The 22,721-nt window shown below is 32.8% G+C and overlaps 3 protein-coding genes across 3 annotated transcripts; all 3 read left to right on the forward strand.

The window, feature by feature from the left end:
* The first annotated feature begins 215 nt into the window (after positions 1 to 215).
* On the forward strand, positions 216 to 1,052 carry LOC106334961 (calmodulin-5). Its single transcript, XM_013773371.1, has 2 exons — positions 216 to 427; positions 522 to 1,052. Exons 1-2 carry the CDS (start codon positions 352 to 354, stop codon positions 893 to 895), a joined length of 450 nt encoding a protein of 149 aa, XP_013628825.1. The 5' UTR covers positions 216 to 351; the 3' UTR covers positions 896 to 1,052.
* A 1,003-nt stretch (positions 1,053 to 2,055) lies between these two features.
* LOC106332594 (transcription factor bHLH106-like) lies at positions 2,056 to 3,709 on the forward strand. Its single transcript, XM_013771070.1, has 2 exons — positions 2,056 to 2,381; positions 2,955 to 3,709. Exons 1-2 carry the CDS (start codon positions 2,115 to 2,117, stop codon positions 3,417 to 3,419), a joined length of 732 nt encoding a protein of 243 aa, XP_013626524.1. The 5' UTR covers positions 2,056 to 2,114; the 3' UTR covers positions 3,420 to 3,709.
* A 12,616-nt stretch (positions 3,710 to 16,325) lies between these two features.
* Positions 16,326 to 19,221, forward strand: LOC106328263 (CDPK-related kinase 1-like). The gene is made up of 11 exons (XM_013766672.1): positions 16,326 to 16,784; positions 16,979 to 17,109; positions 17,181 to 17,222; positions 17,315 to 17,423; positions 17,529 to 17,607; positions 17,684 to 17,980; positions 18,060 to 18,172; positions 18,263 to 18,370; positions 18,461 to 18,523; positions 18,613 to 18,780; positions 18,866 to 19,221. The coding sequence occupies exons 1-11, from the start codon at positions 16,326 to 16,328 to the stop codon at positions 19,001 to 19,003; spliced, it is 1,707 nt and encodes a 568-aa protein (XP_013622126.1). The 3' UTR covers positions 19,004 to 19,221.
* The last annotated feature ends 3,500 nt before the right edge of the window (positions 19,222 to 22,721 follow it).

The following is a 22,721-nucleotide window of genomic DNA, read 5'->3' on the forward strand; positions in this document are numbered from 1 at the left end:
AATAATATGAGAGAAATATTAACAGCGACCAACCAACCAAGGAAAATCAAACAGGGAGACCCACTCATTGGAAATGCTGACATGGCAGTCAACGCTCCGCGTAGAAACCGCGTAAACGTGTGATCCATCTCCTCTGGTTCTCTCGTCATTAAATTAAAAATCTCAAATTGATGGCATTAAACGTAATTAAAGGCCAAAACTAAGGGCTTAAACGTCATTTCAAAAATAATTCTGGTAAATAAAAGGCGCCGAGAAGAACGGTTTATTATCGCCCTCTCATATTTTCTCCACAAACTCTTTCCAAAAAAAAAAACACAGTTTTAGCATATTTCACGTAAAGAAAACAAAGCTATGGCGGATCAGCTCACCGACGATCAGATCTCCGAGTTCAAGGAAGCCTTCAGCTTATTCGACAAGGATGGTGATGGTACGTATCTTCATCCCTATTCTTGATCGTATACTTCTTGATTCCTTGTCCAAGATGTAAAGAAGATCCATGTGGATTTTTATTTATTGTGTAGGTTGCATTACCACGAAGGAGCTTGGCACCGTGATGCGTTCCCTAGGTCAAAACCCAACAGAAGCTGAGCTTCAGGACATGATCAACGAAGTTGATGCAGATGGTAACGGAACCATCGATTTTCCTGAGTTCTTGAACCTTATGGCTAGGAAAATGAAGGACACGGACTCTGAGGAGGAACTCAAGGAAGCGTTCAGAGTCTTTGATAAAGACCAAAACGGTTTCATCTCTGCTGCTGAGTTGAGACATGTGATGACGAATCTAGGCGAGAAGCTAACTGATGAGGAAGTTGATGAGATGATTAAGGAGGCTGATGTTGATGGTGATGGTCAGATTAACTATGAAGAGTTCGTCAAGGTTATGATGGCCAAGTGAGGCCACAACCTACTTGTTACTTCCCCTCTTTTTATTATGTAATATTCATGGCTTTTTTTTTTGGTGATTACAAGAGACAGGAATGTTATATCTCTTTTACGTTGTTAGTTTCTGTCTGGATGATTGATTTACCTAGTGGCTCTTTGTCTTCATAGAAGTTTTGTGTATTTAAAATGAATAACCAAACTATCCTGGAAATATGTAGAATAGATCTTGTAACTCTGATTCCTAATCAGAGCAGATGCAGTGTCTGTTCAGGTCTCTAGTATCACTCTGCTTCATGGTTCTCTTATAAACTCTCACCACACATAAAATCAAGAAGAAGCTTATGGGCTGCGGCCTGCGGCTAGAGTTTGGGGTTTCATTCTTGTTGGCTCAGAGGAGGAACTTGAAAGAGAGAAGAGCATAGCCACCAAGAGTTAATAAAAGGCCTCTATTTTAATATTAGTTAGGCCCATTATTTATGGAATAGCTTATTTTTGTGATTAGTGATTACATACCAATATACCATCGTTCTATGTTCAGTTGTTCACTTATCTAGTTATCACATTTCCAAAGCCTAACGTACCATTAATATACTATCATGATATCTCAAAGTATCATATCACTAGTATCAAAAGAATCATATATGATATATGCATATAATTTAAGCGCGAGAGAATCTATATAGATTATTAATATGGTCATGGTGGTAAAATTATCAAACGTTTCCGAACTCATTTACCAAATAAAAACATGATATTTAACAAATATGTAATATATGATTATACGTTGTGCAGTAATATCACATAAGGTGTACAATACATGCAAAACTAACACACATTTACTTAGGATTAGTTTTGCTATCACTTAAAATGATCAAACTAGCCCTGGATAGAAAACAAACTTGTGGTAATACATCATTATTAAATATTACGAAGACAAACATCTGATATCATAGACTATTTAATTAGAATGACCTAATTAAGGACCCTTCCCAAAAATTCCAAACTCTATAGGAACTTTTTCCCCACCAATATGTATTTTAATTTTATTAATAAGTTTTTTGTTTTATTTTTTACAACACTAATTAAAGATTAATCTCTAATATAATAAATATTAAATCTACACTATCTACTCTCTCATTTACATATATATAATCAATCTTTTAGGACATAACTCACCGAAAGCTCCACAAACCCACTAAAAGCAGAAGAAGGCGGCGCTAAATAAATTAAAAATGCAACCAGAGAGCTCAGATCAGATGTTGTATTCGTTCCTAACCGGAAACCAAATCTCCGGGGGAGGATTTTGCGTTTCCGAGAACTACAAGTCTTCGTCGACGTCATCTTATTACCCACTAGCGATCTCTGGCATCGGAGAAACGCTTGCTCAAGACAGAGCTATTGCTGCTTTGAGGAATCACAAAGAAGCTGAGCGAAGAAGAAGAGAGAGAATAAATTCTCATCTCACCAAACTATGTAACGTACTCTCTTGTAATTCCAAGGTAATATAAATTGTAAGTACATGTTAATACTTTTTATTTGGTGTGAATATATCTCCCCATACATATGTACATAGTAGATACATACGTGTGTTTATCTTATAAATTATAAGAGAAAATCTTTAAATAGGTATTAGGGTTTTTGCATCTTCTGATGTTTCTTATGTTCCATTCGATTTGGTGTTAGCTCATGAGTACTACTATATTTTCATGATATTTTGTTATAATATTCTTTTGGTTTCATTTGAGTCTTTTTGCCTAATTATAATTCTTAAGATGATCCATAGTTCCCATATATATAATTCTACAAAGATAAAGATCATGTTCATCGATTTTGGAATGTATGTATAGTGATTTTTAATATTTAAAACTTGCAAGTAGTGAGAAGATGAAGAAAAATACCAAAAGCTTCATCGCCTTTTTGTGAATCTCGTTGGGATAGTATATAATTTTTGGAAAGTTATCATGCTTTCTTCAGTTGATATTATACGAACATCAAATTCAAGTTCTTTATCCAAAAAATGGGTTTTCTAAAGATCCATACTTTTCATTTGTAATTTCATGTTTTAATTTCAGACCGATAAAGCCACACTGCTGGCCAAAGTGGTCCATCGAGTCAAAGAACTTAAACAACAAACCCTAGAGATCTCCGACTCCGACCAAACTCTTTTACCCTCGGAGACCGACGAGATTAGTGTTCTACACTATGGAGACTATTCAAACGACGGTCATATAATTTTCAAAGCATCTCTATGTTGTGACGATAGATCAGATCTGTTGCCTGATCTCATGGAGATACTTAATTCTCTTCACATGAAGACTCTTCGAGCTGAGATGGTAACTCTTGGTGGTCGGACAAGAAATGTTCTTGTTGTGGCTGCAGACAAAGAGATGCACGGTGTACAGTCTGTGCATTTCTTGCAGAACGCTCTCAAGTCCCTGCTCGAGCGATCAAGCAAGTTGTTGATGGAATGTAGTTCTGGAAGTGGCGGAGAGCGGTCAAAACGACGCCGTGCACTGGAACACGTGATAATGGTGTGAGATGATGAGAGTACACTAAAAAGCTTCTAATTGATGATTTACATATAGCGTATGATCATAATTAACTTGGTTATGATTACCAAAACCTTTTTTAGTGTTCCTACTTTATAACGTTTTATTGTTTAGCTATAAGATGTAGGAGTGTATTCTCTTTCTTTTCTTTTTCAAGTTATCAATTAGTTATGTTTTCATGCTATTTTCTTATTATGTTTGAGCTGTTGGTGTGAGGACTATTCGGGTTTTAAGATTGCGAGAATATTTGTCAATGTAGACTAAAGTACAAGATGTGATCGGTGAAGTTCAAAAGAGAAAAAAAAGTCCAAAAGAAACAAAACTTTCATATTTTAGATTACGTATATATATGTTCCAGTGTTATGTCAAAGTATTTTTGGGTCCTGTTTGAAAAAAAAAATTAATGGTATATTTTAAAAAGTAATAATGTGGTTTCAAAGTTTAATAACTCTATCTCTGTGTCTAACGTTTTTCTAATAATATAAGCCTGAAATTTAGAAATATATCTAAATTTTATAAATTTAAGACCTTAATTGATACATTTGTTAAAAAAATTATTTTTAAATTCGGACCATGTTGAGTGCTCTATTTGTACATGCTAAAAGACTGTCTGTATAAGTATATGGTGAGTAGAGATCTATCTTTGTGTGCCATGAGTTTCAAAGCGACCCTTATGTCACCTTTGTCCCAAGTGAATCCAATCTCTCCTCCCTATTCTTTGTTCGTGTCTTTCTAAATGTTACATCTGACCACATTTTTCAGACCGAAGAATCTAAGCAGGGTCTGATATTCTTATGTATTTATTATTGATCGTATATATAGTTAAATACATACAGTCACTGGGAAGCATCAGCATGATCGATTATGGAGTAAAGATTCTTAGAACAAAAGGTATTTTTAACTGAGAAACAAGAAACATATAGAAATTGTTTCAATATAGGAGTGACCATTCGAATGTTTTCACTGTAACTTCATTACGGTTGTTTATTGTGGCCACATATATTAAATTTAATAAAATGGTCCAAAAGTCCTCTTAGAACACCTCCATCGATTGACAAAAAAAGAACACCTCCATCGATGATATGAAAATTCTAAAAAAGTGATTTGTTGTTAATTAAATCAAAAGTAATTGATGTCTTTCTAATACTCATCCGATAAAATCTCAAAAAGAGCTTCTGAAACTTTATTGGACGGGTATTAGAACCTCATCAATCATTTTTGGTTTAATTAACAACTAATCACTTTTTGAGAATTCCACTTCGTGCTATTGATGGAGGTGATTTTATACGTTAAAATGGTGAATATTTGGAGTATGAAGAAGGATGAGAATGTGGGATTAAAGGAAGGGGAAGCGTGAGAAAAGGGGACTGGCAAAAGGAATGAAAATTGATGGGCCATTGGCTCTATGAGACAAAAAGGACCGACTCTTCTCATCACTCTCCCTTTTAATAAAATATCACTGAAGAAAACTAATAGAAGAAGAAGAAGAAAGGTGGAGAAAGTTTGTCCATGGAGCGTGATGGTTTTGAGGCAGGTGGTGTCCCCTCTATACTCAACCTCTCGACCAAAAAGTATATTTTATAGAAATCTTTATAGCTTTCGCACTATTTTCTATCATTAAAGTTATATTTGTATTCAACTCGATAAATATAAGCAGAAAACTCCAAGTTTAAAACATTCCTTTTGAAGTTTATGGGTATTGTGAAAAAAAACAATCATTGACCTCATACGTTAGTGTTTCATCGTGTAAACATGCGAGTCCCCCTTTCTTATCTTCTAACCACACAATTTTGACCACCCTGTTTCCTTTATGAATTTGACTGTTTTCTACCTGATTTGTTTTGATTTTTTTTTGGTGTAAATGTTAAGATATTTTATTTTGTTTGCTTTTCACAAAGAAGCAAATATGACCTATCATATTATATTTCAAATATGTTTTTGTTTCCATGCGTTCTTGTTGTCCTTCTTGGTCAAGTCACTACAAAAAAAAGGTGAATTAAATCACTTAGAGTGTATCACAAAATTAAATGATTCTATTTTAAATTACTTATTTGAGAATGATACAAATATGTAAAATTTTGCATCAATCGCAAAAAAGTGATGTTTTAATTAAATTATTTGACATAAGTTCAGCTAAGTGATGTATTTTTATTAGTTTGTATCACTTTAGCAAAACCGATGTTATTATATAAATTTATATCAGTTAAAGAAATGATGCATCTATTTTGTAGTTTAAAATCACTTATCTAAATGATATAAAACTTACATAAAAAAGAAAACTGATGCCAATAAAAATAGTTTGTATCACTCTAACAAAAATGATGTTATTATATAAATTTATCTCAGATATATAAATGATGCACCTATTTCGTAGTTTAAAATCACTTATCTAAATGATATAAAACTAACGTAAAAAAATACTGATGCCAATAAAAATAAAAATAGATTAAAATAATATATTATAAATTAACCTTAACTGCGAAAATTAAGGTAACTAATTTTTTTTTTAACATCAACTAAACAAAAATGATGTTATTTTACCTTAGGTTGCATCAGTTAATATTTAGGAATGAAAAGATTAACTTGAATCTATATAACTGCTTCGTAAAAAGATTAACTTCTCTTCCTTAACTAATGGAGATCTCAGCCCAATAATAGCTTTTAATAACTGCAATTAACGCCAAAATCAATTATCTGATTCATCTCGTTTTGTTTTTTTTTCCTAAACACTATCTCCATCGCTTCTGCCTCTTCCATTATGGAAGTTCCATATCACGAAGCTTCTCATGCGTCCGCCGCTGCTCTTCACTACCCGTCTACTTCAGCCCCTCTTCCTCTGCAACAATTACCGCTGATTCCAAACTCATCTTTCTAGGTCGTTGCGCTCGTAAATATTTCCGAATCTTACACCAAGTATCAAATCTTAACACCACTGTATATTTCGGCCTTCTTATCAAATTTTATAACGCTAAGCAACCATTTGACCTTGAAACTGAGTTTCAGGAAGTGAATGGTTTTAAGCGTGCGTACTTATACAGTGCTGCAACTTCTCAGAAGCCTACAACTGTATTGGAAGCCTTGCAGAATTATTATGAGTTTTATAATTCAAAAGTTCATCAAGGAATCCACTACTTAAGGTGTTTAGTATTCTCTGTTCACGAGTACTAGGATTTGATCATTTGATTGATAAATGTTCGTGACCATTTTCTGTTTCACTGTTTTGTAGTGCCACCAAAGGTACAGATTAATTTGAGTTGGCTAGGAAAAAATATCTACCAGGATGCTTAGGACTTCGTTCATTTTGGAAGAGTCAATGCTTAGGACTTCATTGAATGCCAATGGTTTTAGTAAACCAGGATGCCGGCCCTGAAGCTACTATTGTACAATTCAGTTTTGAAGATTGTCTCGGGGCTCTCATTGAATAGTCATTATCGACCTTAGTTTAGGTGGTATCTCGTAGCAAAATTTGTTTTTAATCTAGACATAAGAAGCCTATTTATATAAAAACCAAATAACCTTAAAATTTTTAAAAACCTAAAGTTAAATCCTATTAATTAAGATAAATACCTAAATAAATAATAAACTACATAATTACGATATTTGGAATATTTCTGCATCAGTTTGGAAGGTACTTCAACGTTGTTCCTTTCATCGTTTGCAAGACTCTTGTAGAAATGAAACTGGCGTTTTAGCTTTAGAACTTCAGCAAACATATTCATCTTTCTGAATTGTTGCAGCCAAGAGAATCGCCTTTAATGAGTGATTTGTTGATGAATGGTAAGATACTCCTCTATATCTAACATATATACTAGATTTTGACCCGCGCTTATAAAACGCGGGTTTGTTTCTGCAATTAAAATATTTTTATTGAATTTTTATAAGATAATGTGTAAGCACATAAACGATCGCGATTCGGAACTGACGATTTAAAATTTTGGTTTAAATAAACAATACTGACATATACAGATTCGAGCGAACGTGCGTTCGAGGAATGTGTTCAAATTTTAAAATGAAATTTGTATATTTAGTAATATAGAAATTATAAACTGGGGTAAATATGGTCACATTTATTTATCTGTATTTTAACTATCAAAATACACAAAAATAAACCAAAGTATATAAAATATTGTTACATGTTTAATTATGTAAAAAGTTGATAACAATGAATTTATTAAATTACAAAAGTTGTGACATACATCACAACTTATATCTTTCTATACTATTAAAAGGAAATCATCTCAAAAATCTACTTGTAAAATGTTGCACCCCTTCATTAACTATAAGTTATTCTTCAGTCATATAATAATTTAGTCTAACATAATCGTTTTAATAATTATCCTTACAATATAATGACATATTATTTTTGTGCCATCATATTTTCAGAAATATTTTTACCTTTAACAATTTTTAATACTTAAGCCTTATACAGTATAACCTCTATAAATTAATATTCGATAAATTAATAATCTTTATAAATTAATAAATTTTGCTGGTTCTCAAAATTTGACACAAATCGATAAAATAATAAGATAATAATTTTTTTAGAAAATTATATGTAAATATATGGTCCCATGAAAATTATAAATTAATAATTTATATGTATACATTTTATATAATTAATAACCTATTATTATATAATTTGTTTTATATTCACAATGTAAATATCTTTATATTCTTTTAACACTTCATATATTTTTGATAAAATTTAGTAATATTATATCTAAAACCACATTTAAGCTCTATGCAATATATAGTATATACACCAAATAATATAATAAAATTAATATAAATTTCAAATTTCAGAAATAACAATTAATGTCTATACACTAAAATCAAATATTTTTCTTATCTTAAAATAAGAAATCTAAATAAAAAAAAATTTGTAATCACTATCTCTATAATTTAATAAAATTTCAAAATTCTAACATTATTAATTTATAGAGGTTCTACTCTAGTTAACACCCACCCACCTATATATTAACAACTCGACTACCACCTAAGCATACTAATATTTAACGGCTCATTTTATTAAATTAATACATCTACCTATTAATATATCTAACACACACGACCTACTTACATTTAGTCGAGCTTACTTCTTAGTTTTCCTATTCTAATCATCCTCGCTCAGTACATAACTTAGGGGATGTATTCAACTGAGAGTTTCAGGTGATTTGTATTAAAATGACAAATCCACTGTTATAGAAACATGAATTTTAAAAATTCATTTAAAATCCACTGTTATTGAATTTGACATTTCTTAAAGTACTCTGAAATCCACTGTTATTGAAAATATTTTAAGTTGTGGAGTTTTAAAGTTTTCTGGTGATTTTAGGGTGTTTGGGTAGGATTTCTTAGTTAAAAAAATTAAAACTCAAATCCCATAGTTTTGGGTAATATTCTAGAGTAGTTTAAAAAAAATCACTTAAATCTCTGCAACTTATTGAAATCATCTAAAACCTCATTAAAAATCAAATCATATCAAATGTTAAATTGCAGAGATGTATTCAATTTAACATTTGATTTGATTTGATTTTTAATGGGGTTTTAGATGATTTCAATAAGTTGCAGAGATTTAAGTGATTTTTGTTAAACTACTCTAGAATATCACCCAAAACTATGAGATTTGGGTTTTAATTTTTTTAACTAAGAAATCCTACCCAAACACCCTAAAATCACCAGAAAACTTTAAAACTCCACAACTTACCACAGCTTAAAATATTTTCAATAACAGTGGATTTCAGAGTACTTTAAGAAATGTCAAATTCAATAACAGTGGATTTTAAATGAGTTTTTAAAATTCATTTTTCAATAACAGTGGATTTGTCATTTTAATACAAATCACCTGAAACTCTCAGTTGAATACACCCCCTTAGTATTATTAGAATCTCATCAAAAATATATTGTTCAATGATATCAATATATTGATTGAATAAAAATCAACCCCAGAGAAAATATATATTTGGGTTGAAAAAGATATATATTTTCCAAATATATAGGTGGATATAAAATTAACCCCATAACTGATGCTAACATTTCCAAATATATAGGTAACAATAAATGTCTACGATATCAATACATAAATTATGATTAGAGAAATATTCGGTTATGTACTGTTATTAGTTAAATATTATGGTAAGACCAAAAATATTGTTAGTTAATGAAATGTTCCAAACAACTTTTATAGGTAGATTTTTCAGGACTCTTTCTTTTTTAATAGTATTGATATATTATAAATAAATGATGTGAAACAAGCTTTTTTTGGTAGTGAGTGGTCTTGTTTATCGACCTAGACAAATGCGGAACTTTTTCACTTACTTCAGGGTTTTACCGGAATCTTAGAATACTTAAAATACCGAATTATCAACCTCAGCATATTATCTTCCCGTTATGTAAATTATGTTGAGATTTTACACAAATGTTTTAAACAGCTTATATAAATGAACAATTAATTATTTGTTTTGGAATTTCCACAAAATTCTTTTTCGTTCCACACAATTTATTTTGGAATTTCCACACAATTTGATTTCTACATCAAGCTTAAGGAGTTTTGAATCAATATTTTTAAAACTGTGTCAGAGAATACAATCATGTTATCACCTTTTTCTTATTAGTGATCGATGTAACATAGTATTTTGAACTTTATTAATCAATATAAATATAAACTAGGAACAAATATAACCTTTCAATATTCTTTAAATATTACTAAATCGGATAACAACATTTATTTTATACCCCATATAAAACTCGTTTACGCCTGACCACTTTATCTAGGATACACAATATATTTTATGTTTCTCCAAAAATTTTGATAACTTAAAAGTTAGATCTAGTATATATGAATGCAACTGTTTTTTTAGTTATGTTTCAAAATAAAAACTGTTCTCTTTAATATAGTTTAGTTCGACACTTCTACTTAAAAGAAACAGAACTCTTGCGACAATCACTTTCTAACAAAAATTTCACAGTTTGTGTTGTTTGGGTCACACTTACATTTTTTAAAAATGTGTGTGTATAAATGAAATGTCAAGCTGTTTCTCATTTTTAAAAATGGTGAGGAGAGAGAAGAACTCACGAAGGCATGGTGGAGCATGTATTACGGTGATAGAATCGTTCGAAATCGCACCACTTCGCTTCAATATACATGCACGCGCAAGTTGGAGAGACTATTCATGAGATGGTTCGAAGTTAGCAATTACTAAAGCTCTTGGTTCATTAGCATAGTATACAAATTCTTTTTAGATAGATCACACACCTAAATGTCACATTTAGCTATTACTCAATAAATTTGAAATTTCCATAAAAAATATCACTTCAAAATTGATAATAGAACAAGAAAGAAGGATTGTGTTAAAAAAAAAAGAACAAGAAGGATAAAGCAATATAGGATTCAAGCCCATCTAAGGAGACTTGGCGCTCTCTCTTAGGTTTGCACAGAAAGGCCCAAATTACACTTGTGTAGAGCACTCCATAGTGGCAGTGACTCCGATAAGACAATTATATAAACACTTCGAGTTACAAGACCACGTCCGTACGTCAAAGGCTCCAACTCTCTTATCACACATATTATATCATTTTTTTAACCAAAGCATCCCGGACCTCCTAAAAAACTCAAACTAATCTCAAAAAGAAAGTGTAGCCTACAGATAAACCCAGAGCCAGCTTATTAAAGTCTGTGTCCTTCCGTATAATATTAATTAAGGGTCCAATTTTTTAAAAAATCTATATTTTTATATATAAAAAATAATTAAGGGCCCAATTTTTAAAAAAATCTATATTTTTATATATAAAAAATTATAAATATAATCAATAAAATTGAAAAATGCCCAAATTATTTGATATGTATATTGTTTTATTTTCATTACAAAACATTACTGATTAAATTTTAAAAACATTTTAAACATTATTTACATATAATTTTAGAGGATAAAAAATAATATTTTTCGTCCTAGGATCCTTAACAGTGTTGAGCCGGCTCTGGATAAACCCTCTCACTAAATATGCAAATAAGCTCGAAAGTTTGAGTCCATCGGTATAGGCGTCCAAGAGCAGTGTGACTTAGTTAATAACATCGTCATCTTTGATTATTTAATTTTAACCTTGCCAACTTGGTAAGCACATGTCCGTTAAATTATTAACTTAGCCTCTTCTACTTGGTTTTGAAAATAAACATTCATTCTTCTACGTGTTTCTTCTTTTAATAAGAACCGGTAACTAAACACGACTTGGTTATCTTTTTGATTAAATTTGTACACAAATATTCAAGACATGCATTTCAATAGAGAGAATCAATCAAATCATTGCCTTCCAGCTATTGAAATTGGATCTCCTACTCATTGTAACACGTGAGATAGTAATTGTCTCATCTCACGCAATAGAAAAGTTATTATGACATAGTGACATTAAACGAATTATGACGATTGAATTTGAGTGCAGCATAGTCCACGAAACAATAAATAATACTAATATATAGCAATTGATAGCTCCATTGAGAAGAAAAAATAATTAAACAAAGTATGATAGGATATATATATATATATATATATATATATATATATAATTAAAATATGTTTGTATGGTTTTTTTTGTTGAACATTTATGTATTTTTATGTTAGACGAGACCGTCATTTAAAACGTGACTGATGTGGGGTTTGTCCATGCATGATTCATGAATACCTGCGACATTCACATATACAGTGGACTTCAGTCTATATAGTTTTTGTGCAATCTATAAAGCTCTGCCCTAAAACACCCTGTCATGAGAAAACTAAAACCATGAAACTCAGGTTATTAATTATGCCAACGACGAGAAGTATTTTTTACGATAAGAAACGTATCGATATATTCATATATTAATCACATGTACCAATTACAAAACCCATGAGGGATTGTTCATTCCTCTATTGATTTCGGTTTTGACGTGCAAGTAAATTCATAAAATGTTGTTTTTTAAGTTAGAGTAGGCAAACAACAAATCTAAATGAAATATGCCATTGAACAAAAATCTGGAGAAATTATCTCATTTTCTTCAGTTTTAAAATGCAAACTGGAAAGAAACTAGAGTTTAATATAATATGTAATAGTATAATATTAAATCAAATTAAAAGAAAAAAGATATGTACAGTTTACATATGTGGACCAGTGAAGTATGGTTAACTTCATATAAACAACACAATATACTAACCTATAAATGCAAGACATTTCTTTGGGTAGATTTGCTTTTATCAAGTGCCAACTTCGAGGTCATGTACTCTCTTTTTATCATTTTGGCATGATTCAAGGACTCTTTTGGATCCTTTGTCTGATATTTTTTAGCATTGCAGATTGTGCAGTGCAAAGACAACGCTGCTCTGAGCCTTGTTGGTAAGATTTGGCAATCTCTCATTTTCAAATTCCTGTTTTTATAGACTCGTCTATTCACCCTATACTCTCCTTGAATTGTATCTCTCTATAATACAAACTTTAAGATATGATTTATAATTCTGTTGCAGAATAGTCACCAAACACGACTCTTTCTTGGCAACCAAACATCACATTCACATTTAACAAAAGAGATTGCTACTAGAAACAATAAAAATAAAAATAAAGCACCAAAAATATTAAAAATCAAAATCAAAATCAAGAGCAATTTAGGTGAAAAACATAGAAAGATCACGAAATTAAGAGAATGCCAACAAAGGAAAAAATGAGCATACGTGGCAGGCAGTAAGGAATCAAAAAGACGGCAATATCCTCGACGCTTGAAGACTCAGCTTCCAGGTCGTAGACTTCTAGGATCTTTTTTCTGACATAAGATATTTAGGTGGATTTAGCAAGATAATAAAAAGATTTCCTTTAGATTATACGAATTTGCATCGCAGCTGTAACCCAAATCCAACAAAAGATTTGCCAATTTTTTTTTTTTTCTTTCTTCATACTCTTATTTCCTCATCTGCTTCTTTTTTTATTCTTCTAATGAATTCCAAAACTGATCAGAATCAATTTAATGTGTAATTTTCCGTTTTTTACCAGAATTCTGATTTAAAACATTCAGAAGTCGAATCAGATGTTATATAGATTTTGATTCATGGGGTTGTTCGCTTCATCAGCACTCCCATGATTCTCCCTAAGTTCGAAGAGTGCTGAGCCATCACATTGATCATTTGTAGCCACACAATTAATTATTTTTGTTATTTAGATATGTAAATATAATATTCGTCGGCCAAAACTTTTGTTGCCCCAGCTACAATATATATTAGCCGTGTATGTGATTGTTATGACAACAAGACCATAAAATATTAGCCGGCCAATATTTTATTTACACCAGGTACAATATATATTAACCGTATACTATTTATCATTAATAATACTTCTAACTAGGATAAGACTAAACTCTATACATTACTATACTCTAAACCCAAACACTAAACTCTATACCCTTATTACTATATCCTAAATCTTATATCCTTATTCTCAACTTTACAACCTCCGCCCTAATGTAAGTGTAAACAAGGTATGTAGAAAAATAAATTCGTATACAGTTTACTATCGATTTAACCGGCTAACATCTCTGTTCACCTAAAACGATAACGTTTAAAATATCTGCTTAGCCGGATACAATATATATTAGCCGTGTATGTGATTGTTATGACAAGACCATAAAATATTAGCCGGCCAATATTTTATTTGCACCAGGTACAATATATACTAACCGTATACTATTTATCATTAACAATACTTCTAACTAGGATAAGACTAAACTCTATATATTACTATACTCTAAACCCAAACACTAAACTCAATACCCTTATTACTATATCCTAAATCTTATATTCTTATTCTCAACTTTACAGCCTCCGCCATAATGTAAGTGTAAACAAGGTATGTAGAAAAATAAATTCGTATACAGTTTACTATCGATTTAACCGGCTAACATCTCTGTTCACCTAAAATGACAACGTTTAAAATATCTGCTTAGCCGGATACTTTCTGAATGAACCGAGTGTTGTAACTATTGACCGGCCAATTCGATTGTTTCTATATTACAGATACATAAGTTAGCAAAAAATCCAATGCCCTGAATACTAAATCCTAAACCTAAAATACCAAACCCTAAACCCAATAGGAAGCCCGAAACCAAACCGTAGTCACTAAACCCTAAACCCTAAACCCAATAGTAAGCCCAGAACCTAAACCCTAGTCACTAAACTCCAAACCCTAAACCCAAAATATTAAACCCTAAAACCAATAGGAACCCTTGAACCCAAACCCTAATGTCTAATCCCTAAACCCTAAACCCAAAAGACTAAACCCTAAATACAATAGGGATTAGACATTTGGTTTTGGGTTCCCGGGATCCTATTGGGTTTAAGGTTTAGTATTTTGGATTTAGGGTTTAGTATTTTAGGTTTATTGTTTACGGTTTAGTCACTAGGGTTGGGTTATGGGGTTCCTATTGGGTTTAGGGTCTAGCATTATGGGTTTAGGGTTCATGGCATTGGATTTATTGTTTGGATTAAGCGTTTATTATTAAGGGTTTCAAGTGTAGTATTTTTTGGTGTGGTTATCTAAATCCTTATACCAACACACTTATTCCCAACCTTACCCCTATACCTCGTAAGTGTAAACAAATTATCTACAAAACTGATTTCTTATACAGTTATGTGTCTTGTTAATTGGCTAACTTGCCCGTTCACCCTAAGCGATAATGTATTAAAGTTCATCTTAGCCGGGTATTGTTAGAATTACTCGTCGGTTGTAAATATTGACCGGTCAAAGAGTTTGACTCCATATTACAGGCACATAACTTTATAAGAATCAAGATTTTAACTATGACATATGAAATGAATATACGAGTAATGTTTAGGCAATGTTTTCATTGATCACGACAAATTGTTAGACAATTAATATTATATATACTTCTTTAAAAAATGAGTTACTTGAGATTAAAATCCGATTTTTTTTTATGTCAAATTGTTATAGAGTCAATATAGTATTTACACGGTTAACGAATAAGAAGATCTTATATGAAACGTCAACCGTACAACATATATAACATATATATGAAGTGGAGAAACAACGGTGAAGAACTTCGTTGGAGACGCAGCGGCAGAGGGCTTCACTAGAGACGCAGGTACAAGAGCTTGACCAGGAACACAGAGACCGAGAACTTCACCGGAGACGCAGCGGAAGAGAGCTTCACCAAAGACGCAACAGCCGTCTGCGTTCCGTCGTTCTCCTCCATATTGACCGTCACGGTGACTGGTTTCACTGAATAGTAGAACAAAATGGGAGAGAAATCCCAAATCATAAATTTTTGTTTTTTAAATTCTATCGTAATGCAATTAAATGAAATGCAACCTGACAAAAGATACAGAAGAGAATAATGTGACAGAGGGATAGATCTTGCGTATCCTAATAGAAGATTTGGTCTACGATTTTAGCGGATAATGAAATGTTTGTGCCGTAGAGGTAGCAGAGTAAAAAAATACTTCGAACAGTGACACTTTTGATGCAATGGGTATATGTCTAAATACGTAAAAGTCTTTTTGTTATAGCTCCTAATTTCTCCAAAATCAAAATCAAAATAAATCAATCAAGCTTTACTTTTTGTCTGTGTTTATGCTCTCTCTCTCTCTCTCTTTTCTTGTTGCTACTGAGAAAGCATCTTCTTTCACTTTCTTTTTTCAATCTCAAACACTTTTGCTTTTGCTTCATCTAATGTCTTTACTCAACTTTACCATCTCATTGTAACGAAACTCGCTTCTCTCCTTCTTCCTCCTCTTTTGCGTGTAGTCTATCTCTTTCTCTGAAACTCTGTTTTTCCCGGGAAAACTAACCGACTCTTCAAAGCTTCTTACTTTCTCGTGTAAATCACAATTCTTCACCTCCCTGTAACTCCCCATCTCATAATTAATGGGGATCTGTCACGGAAAACCCATCGAACAGCAATCAAAACAGAGCACCCCTGTTTCCTCCGACGAAGCTCCGGCGGCTAAATCTTCAGGCTTTCCGTTCTACAGTCCAAGCCCTTTACCTAGCCTATTCAAACCCTCGCCGGCGAGCGCGAGCTCGACGCCTCTGCGCATCTTCAAGAGACCTTTCCCTCCTCCTTCCCCTGCTAAGCACATACGCGCTTTCCTCGCGCGTCGCAACGGCTCCACCAACAAGCCCAACGGGGTCACGATCCCCGAAGGCAAGGAGTTCGAGATCGGTCTTGATAAGAGTTTCGGCTTCTCGAAACACTTTGCTTCGCACTACGAGATTGATGGCGAGGTGGGTCGAGGGCATTTTGGGTATACTTGCTCTGCCAAAGGTAAAAAAGGAAGCTTGAAGGGACAAGAAGTAGCTGTTAAAGTCATTCCTAAGTCCAAGGTTTGGTTCTTGATCACTTTCTGTTAGTGTTAAAATTGATTCTTTCATAGATTTATGCTGAATCTAGGTGTGATCACGAATAGAGTTTAGTGTTCAAATGTTATATGTTTTAACTTGACATTTGATGTTATTTCTAGGTTTGGTCTGAGTGTGTTTTTAGATCCTATTCAAATGCTTAGTGTTTTATGGTGCAGATGACAACAGCAATTGCGATTGAGGATGTTAGTAGAGAAGTGAAGATACTGCGAGCTTTGACTGGTCACAAGAACTTAGTCCAGTTCTATGACGCTTTTGAAGATGATGAGAATGTTTACATCGTGATGGAGTAAGTATACCTCATTGTCTTATGCTACTTTTGATTAATCTTTTAGTTACTCTAATCTCTTGTTTAATTAGGTTATGTAAAGGTGGTGAGCTCTTGGACAAAATACTTCAAAGGTAGTTTAATCTCCTGCTACATAACATGTGGGCTTATCTATGCCTTTTGAATGCTTTTACGTATTGAATTTGTTGAGTTTGATCTCATATAGAGGTGGAAAATACTCAGAAGAAGATGCTAAACAAGTTATGGTTCAGATTCTTAGTGTTGTAGCTTACTGTCATCTCCAAGGTGTGGTTCACCGTGACCTCAAACCAGAGGTAGTTTATAGATTTTTTTCTTGTAATTCATTTGGCTTTAGGTGACACTTCACTTTCTAGTCTTGAAGAGTGATAATGACGGTTCTGTTTCTTTTACTCTCACAGAACTTTCTGTTCAGTACAAAGGATGAGACTTCTCCTCTAAAGGCAATTGACTTTGGTCTCTCTGATTACGTCAAGCCAGGTCAGACATGTGAACAATGAACCAATCATCTCGTTGATAAATGGTAAAACTTGACAATGGTTTGTAATTTCTGCAGACGAGAGGTTGAATGATATAGTAGGAAGTGCTTATTACGTAGCCCCTGAAGTTTTGCACCGTACATACGGAACAGAAGCTGACATGTGGAGTATTGGAGTGATTGCTTACATTCTTCTTTGTGGGAGTAGACCCTTTTGGGCCCGTACTGAATCAGGAATCTTCAGAGCTGTACTTAAGTCAGTACCCAACTTTGAAGAAGCTCCTTGGCCTTCACTATCACCTGATGCTGTAGATTTTGTGAAAAGGTTGCTAAATAAAGATTACCGTAAAAGACTAACTGCTGCACAGGCTTTGTGTAAGTATATGCTCGTCATCTTCATCTCTATAACTCATTAGTATCATGTCTTATATTTGTGAAAACATGTAAATCTCAGGTCATCCGTGGCTGGTTGGCTCGCATGAACTGAAGATACCTTGTGATATGATCATATACAAGCTTTTGAAAGTGTACATAATGTCAACTTCATTGAGAAAATCAGCTTTAGCTGTGAGTTGGATTCCAAGAAGCTTTACATATTCTATTGCCAAAGACATTGACTGTATGATATAAAAAACAAATTTCTTCTCATGGTTACAGGCTCTTGCCAAGACATTAACTGTACCACAGCTAGCTTATCTGAGGGAGCAATTTACATTGTTGGGGCCAAGCAAAAATGGATATATCTCCATGCAGAATTACAAAACAGTGAGTTACTTCTGTCTTCAGTGATTCCATTCCATCTATCACCATTTGGGATTTTATATGATTTTTTTATGTTTTTCATACAAATCTCAGGCAATTTTAAAGAGCGCAACAGATGCTATGAAGGATGCAAGAGTCATAGATTTTGTTCACATGGTAAGAAACAAGAGGCTAATTACATACACCTAATAGTTAAATCATTTGTTTAAAAACGGTATAACATCTTCTTTTTTTGGGGGATGCAGATAAGTTGTCTTCAATACAAGAAACTAGACTTTGAAGAGTTTTGTGCATCAGCATTAAGTGTTTATCAGATGGAAGCAATGGAAACATGGGAGCAACACGCACGGCGTGCTTACGAGTTGTTTGAGAAAGATGGGAATAGACCCATTATGATTGAGGAACTTGCATCGGTATATGAATCTTTACCCTTTTTTATTCACATAGAGAGACTCATGGAGAAGAACAAAACTTAGAAACATTGATTGTTGACTGCAGGAACTCGGACTCGGACCATCAGTACCTGTGCATGTTGTGCTTCAGGATTGGATAAGACATTCAGATGGAAAGCTTAGTTTCTTGGGTTTTGTCAGACTACTACACGGTGTGTCTTCTCGTACATTACATAAAGCTTAGGAGCAATGACATTGTTTGAGTGTAGATTTGGTTTCTTTTTTATCTTTTTTACCATTTCTTGGTAGTTTTGAGTCAAAGATTCGATGATTAATTATGTCAGTGTGTGTATCTGTAATGTGTGTGCTGTGGGAAGGAATGGTTTCAGATGAAGAGGAGTGTACAGAATGAGTCTTGTTATCTCTAACTTCTTTGTTTTCTAACCCATTTTATAATCGGAAGAGTAGTTTCTGCATAAACATGTTACCCAAAAACCTTGACCCCAAGATCCAAATTAATATCCGAATTTTTAAGAAATCAGCTTTGTTTGAATTTACCATCTCCAACGACGAGAAGACTGATCAGAGAGGGAAAGCTAAAGTAGGATACATGAAAAAGAAAGTGTCACTGCATCATCAAACAAAAACTAATTCTAGAGACTTGGTCAGTGTAGACATAAGCGGTTTGGTTCCGTCATTCGGCAATTCAGCAGCTCCTCTAATTATGCTCCAGAGGTTGCTACAAACAAGAATCAGTAGGCCTGGGCGTTCGGGTCGGGTTCGGATCGGTTCTTTTTGGGTCTGAGTTTTTTCGGGTTCTAAATATTTAGATCCAATATGTACTTAGAAATTTTCGGTTCGGGTTCGGGTCGGTTCTTCTCGGATCCGGGTCGGTTCGGGTCTATAATTAAAATACCCATAAAATATCCGTAATTTTTCGGGTCCGGGTCGGGTTCGGGTATCTAAGATCTGAAAAGGACATGATATATCCAATTCCATCAACTTTAGTTGAATATTTGCCATATATATCTAAAATTTTACAAAACAACTTAAATGAAACTATTAATAATTAAAATAAAACATTTTAAAACTCTAAATTTTACATTTTAAAGTTTTATATTACTTTAAAAATGTTAAAAAATAATAAAAAATGTTGTTAACAAAAGATATTTCAACTAAATCATAAAATAATATATATAAAATAGAACACAAAAACATCATAGTTTTAGATATACATGTTTTTAAGTCGGGTACAAATCGGTTCTTATCGGGTCGGGTCTATTCGGGTCAGTTCTTTTTCGGTTCCGGTTCTTTTTCGGTTCCGGTTCTTTCGAGTAAAAAAATTTAGACCCAAAAGGTACTTGTAAATTTTCGGTCCGGTTCCGAATCGGATATTTTTAGGTCGGTTCTGGTTCGGATCTTCGGGTCCAGGTTAAAATGCCCGGACCTAAGAATCAGCAATTCTAACTGACCCGTTAGGAAAGCTGAAAAAGGAATAAAAATTTAGCTGTAATCAGTGTTCTAAAAATTGGTTTAGACAATATTTAAATGTTCGCCTACTCGGTAAATTGGGTATAAACGAAATGATTTTTCTAGAATAATTAAAAAAAAAAATTGGTTTAGACATCCGCTTAAGACGTCTGACCACCGCCTAATCGGTAAATTGGGTATAAACGAAACGATTTTTCTAGAATGGTTTCTTTTTTTAATTTGGTCTATACATTCAAAAAATCGTTCCAGACATCTGCTTAAGATGTGTAACCACGCCTACCGATTTATAGAATATTGGTTGTAGCAAAAAAAAAAAAGGCTTTGGTTTTGGATTACCCCGAAGATAAGCTGGTAAATAAATATACCAACCCCTAAACATAAAAGAATGCAATCTTTTTTTTTTTTGAACTACAAAAAAAAAAATGCATTCTAACCCATGACAATTCATCTTTTGTAAATTGGTCCAGTGGACACCTCTTATAGAAAATCATTAATGAAGAAGGTTTTGTTTTTAGAATTTGGTTCAGTGGGCTTCTCTATTATTCAGTTAAGAAATTTAATCAACAAAACAAAAACATATGAAAGCATTTACTAGTTTTGGATGTATTGTAAGATATTGTTTTGGATGTATTGTTTTTAGATTTATAACTAGTTAATTTACTTTTATAAAAAATCTACATACAAAAACATATAAAATAGTACTCTCTCTGTTCAATATGTAGGTGGTTTTAGCCAAAAAATATATTTCACATTTACACAATTCAAAACAACTTTTGCATTAATTGGATACTGTGTGACTAATCCATTTATATATGTTTTTTTTATTACTGATTAAATTTATATATTAAATGGTATTTTTCCAAAACTATTTTTTAAAAGTAAAACTACTTTTATATTGAAACGGTGGTAGGAATTGCTTGGGCGTTAGGGTCTTCGGGTCGGGTTCGGGCCGGTTCCTTTCGGGTCCAGGTTTTTTCAGGTCCTAAATATTTAGACCCGATAGGTACTTGGAAATTTTCGGTTCGGGTTCGGATCGGTTCGGGTCTATAATTAAAATACCCATAAAATACCCGTAATTTTTCGGGTCCATATCGGATCCGGGTCGGGTTCGGGTATTTAGGATCTGAAAAGGACATGATATACCCAATTCCATCAACTTTAGTTGAATATTTGTCATATATATCTAAAATTTTACAAAACAACTTAAATGAAACTATTAATAATTAAAATAAAACATTTTAAAACTCTAAATATTACATTTTAAAACTTTATATTACTTAATAAATGTTAAAAAATAATAACAAATGTTGTTAACAAAAGATATTTCAACTAAATCATAAAATAATATATATAAAATAGAACACAAAAACATCATAGTTTTAGATATACATGTTTTTAAGTCGGGTACAAATCGGTTCTTATCGGGTCGGGTCTATTCAGATCGGTTATTTTCGGGTCCGAATCTATTCGGGTCGGTTCATTTTCGGTTCCGGTTCTTTCGGATAAAAAAAATTTAGACCCAAAAGATATTTGTAAATTTTCAGTTCGGTTCCGGATCGGATATTTTTAGGTCGGTTCCGGTTCGGGTCTTCGGGTCTTCGGATCCAGGTTAAAATGTCCAGGCCTACCGGGTAGGATATATCAATCGTTCCAGATGACCAAAAAAAATATCAATCTTACCGATAAAAAAATGGTTGGAGGTGTGTAATGGACATGTTGGTGGACAATAACTCCAGCGAACGTATCAACTTTGTAGATCCTATCAGAAGAAGTTGTTTGCATCTATCCGTTTACTTTAAAGTCAACACACGTGCTCTCCTTGTGATTCAACCACGAAAGCTTTTTGACTTTTGTAGTTTCCAAACTTTTGATTCAACAATTTATCCGGCTATGGTATTATTTCAATTTCTGTAGTTAGGCAAAAATTAATATATCATCGCCCGCACCAGCCAGCTTAGCTAGAGATCATAAGCAAAGCTTTCGCCGACAAATTCTTGATTTTAAATTTCAGGAATATTAAATGAAGAAAATAGGAGTCGCGTTTTGAATTATGAGACTGATAGCTGTAAGGCGGTAAATATGATATATATTTATTTTTCTTAATGACGAACGTGATAGTTTTTTTTTTTTGCCAGACTTGAGATTTTTCTTTTGTGGAAATAGTATTTTAGATATTTTCATAACGTTTATTCATATGACATAAATTTACATAGCAAATTATTTCATAATACACATGTATCGATCACATGCAATGTCATTTATTTCCTCCTGTCTAGTAGGCGATGCAGAAACTGAAACTTTTATTTCCATATGAAACTTGAATGTTTTTTTTTTTAAAGATCTGGATACTAAAAATCCAAATTTTATCGAAGCTCTTAATTACTGAACTGACACAATACAGTATTTTCTTAGGGTCCATCTTAGATTACACGTTGGAGCCTCATCATTTGTGTGAAGAAAATGTACTAGTA

This window comes from Brassica oleracea, chromosome C3 (assembly GCF_000695525.1).
Source record: "Brassica oleracea var. oleracea cultivar TO1000 chromosome C3, BOL, whole genome shotgun sequence".
In the NCBI taxonomy this organism is placed as follows: Eukaryota; Viridiplantae; Streptophyta; class Magnoliopsida; order Brassicales; family Brassicaceae; genus Brassica; species Brassica oleracea.

Coding starts and splice junctions, on each gene's coding strand:
- LOC106334961 (XM_013773371.1), top strand. CDS start 352: ATGGCGGATCAGCTCACCGACGATCAGATCTCCGAGTTCAAGGAAGCC. Junction 428..521: donor ATTCGACAAGGATGGTGATG/GTACGTATCTTC, acceptor TTTATTGTGTAG/GTTGCATTACCACGAAGGAG.
- LOC106332594 (XM_013771070.1), top strand. CDS start 2,115: ATGCAACCAGAGAGCTCAGATCAGATGTTGTATTCGTTCCTAACCGGA. Junction 2,382..2,954: donor TACTCTCTTGTAATTCCAAG/GTAATATAAATT, acceptor TTTTAATTTCAG/ACCGATAAAGCCACACTGCT.
- LOC106328263 (XM_013766672.1), top strand. CDS start 16,326: ATGGGGATCTGTCACGGAAAACCCATCGAACAGCAATCAAAACAGAGC. Junction 17,110..17,180: donor AATGTTTACATCGTGATGGA/GTAAGTATACCT, acceptor TTGTTTAATTAG/GTTATGTAAAGGTGGTGAGC. Junction 17,223..17,314: donor TTGGACAAAATACTTCAAAG/GTAGTTTAATCT, acceptor GATCTCATATAG/AGGTGGAAAATACTCAGAAG.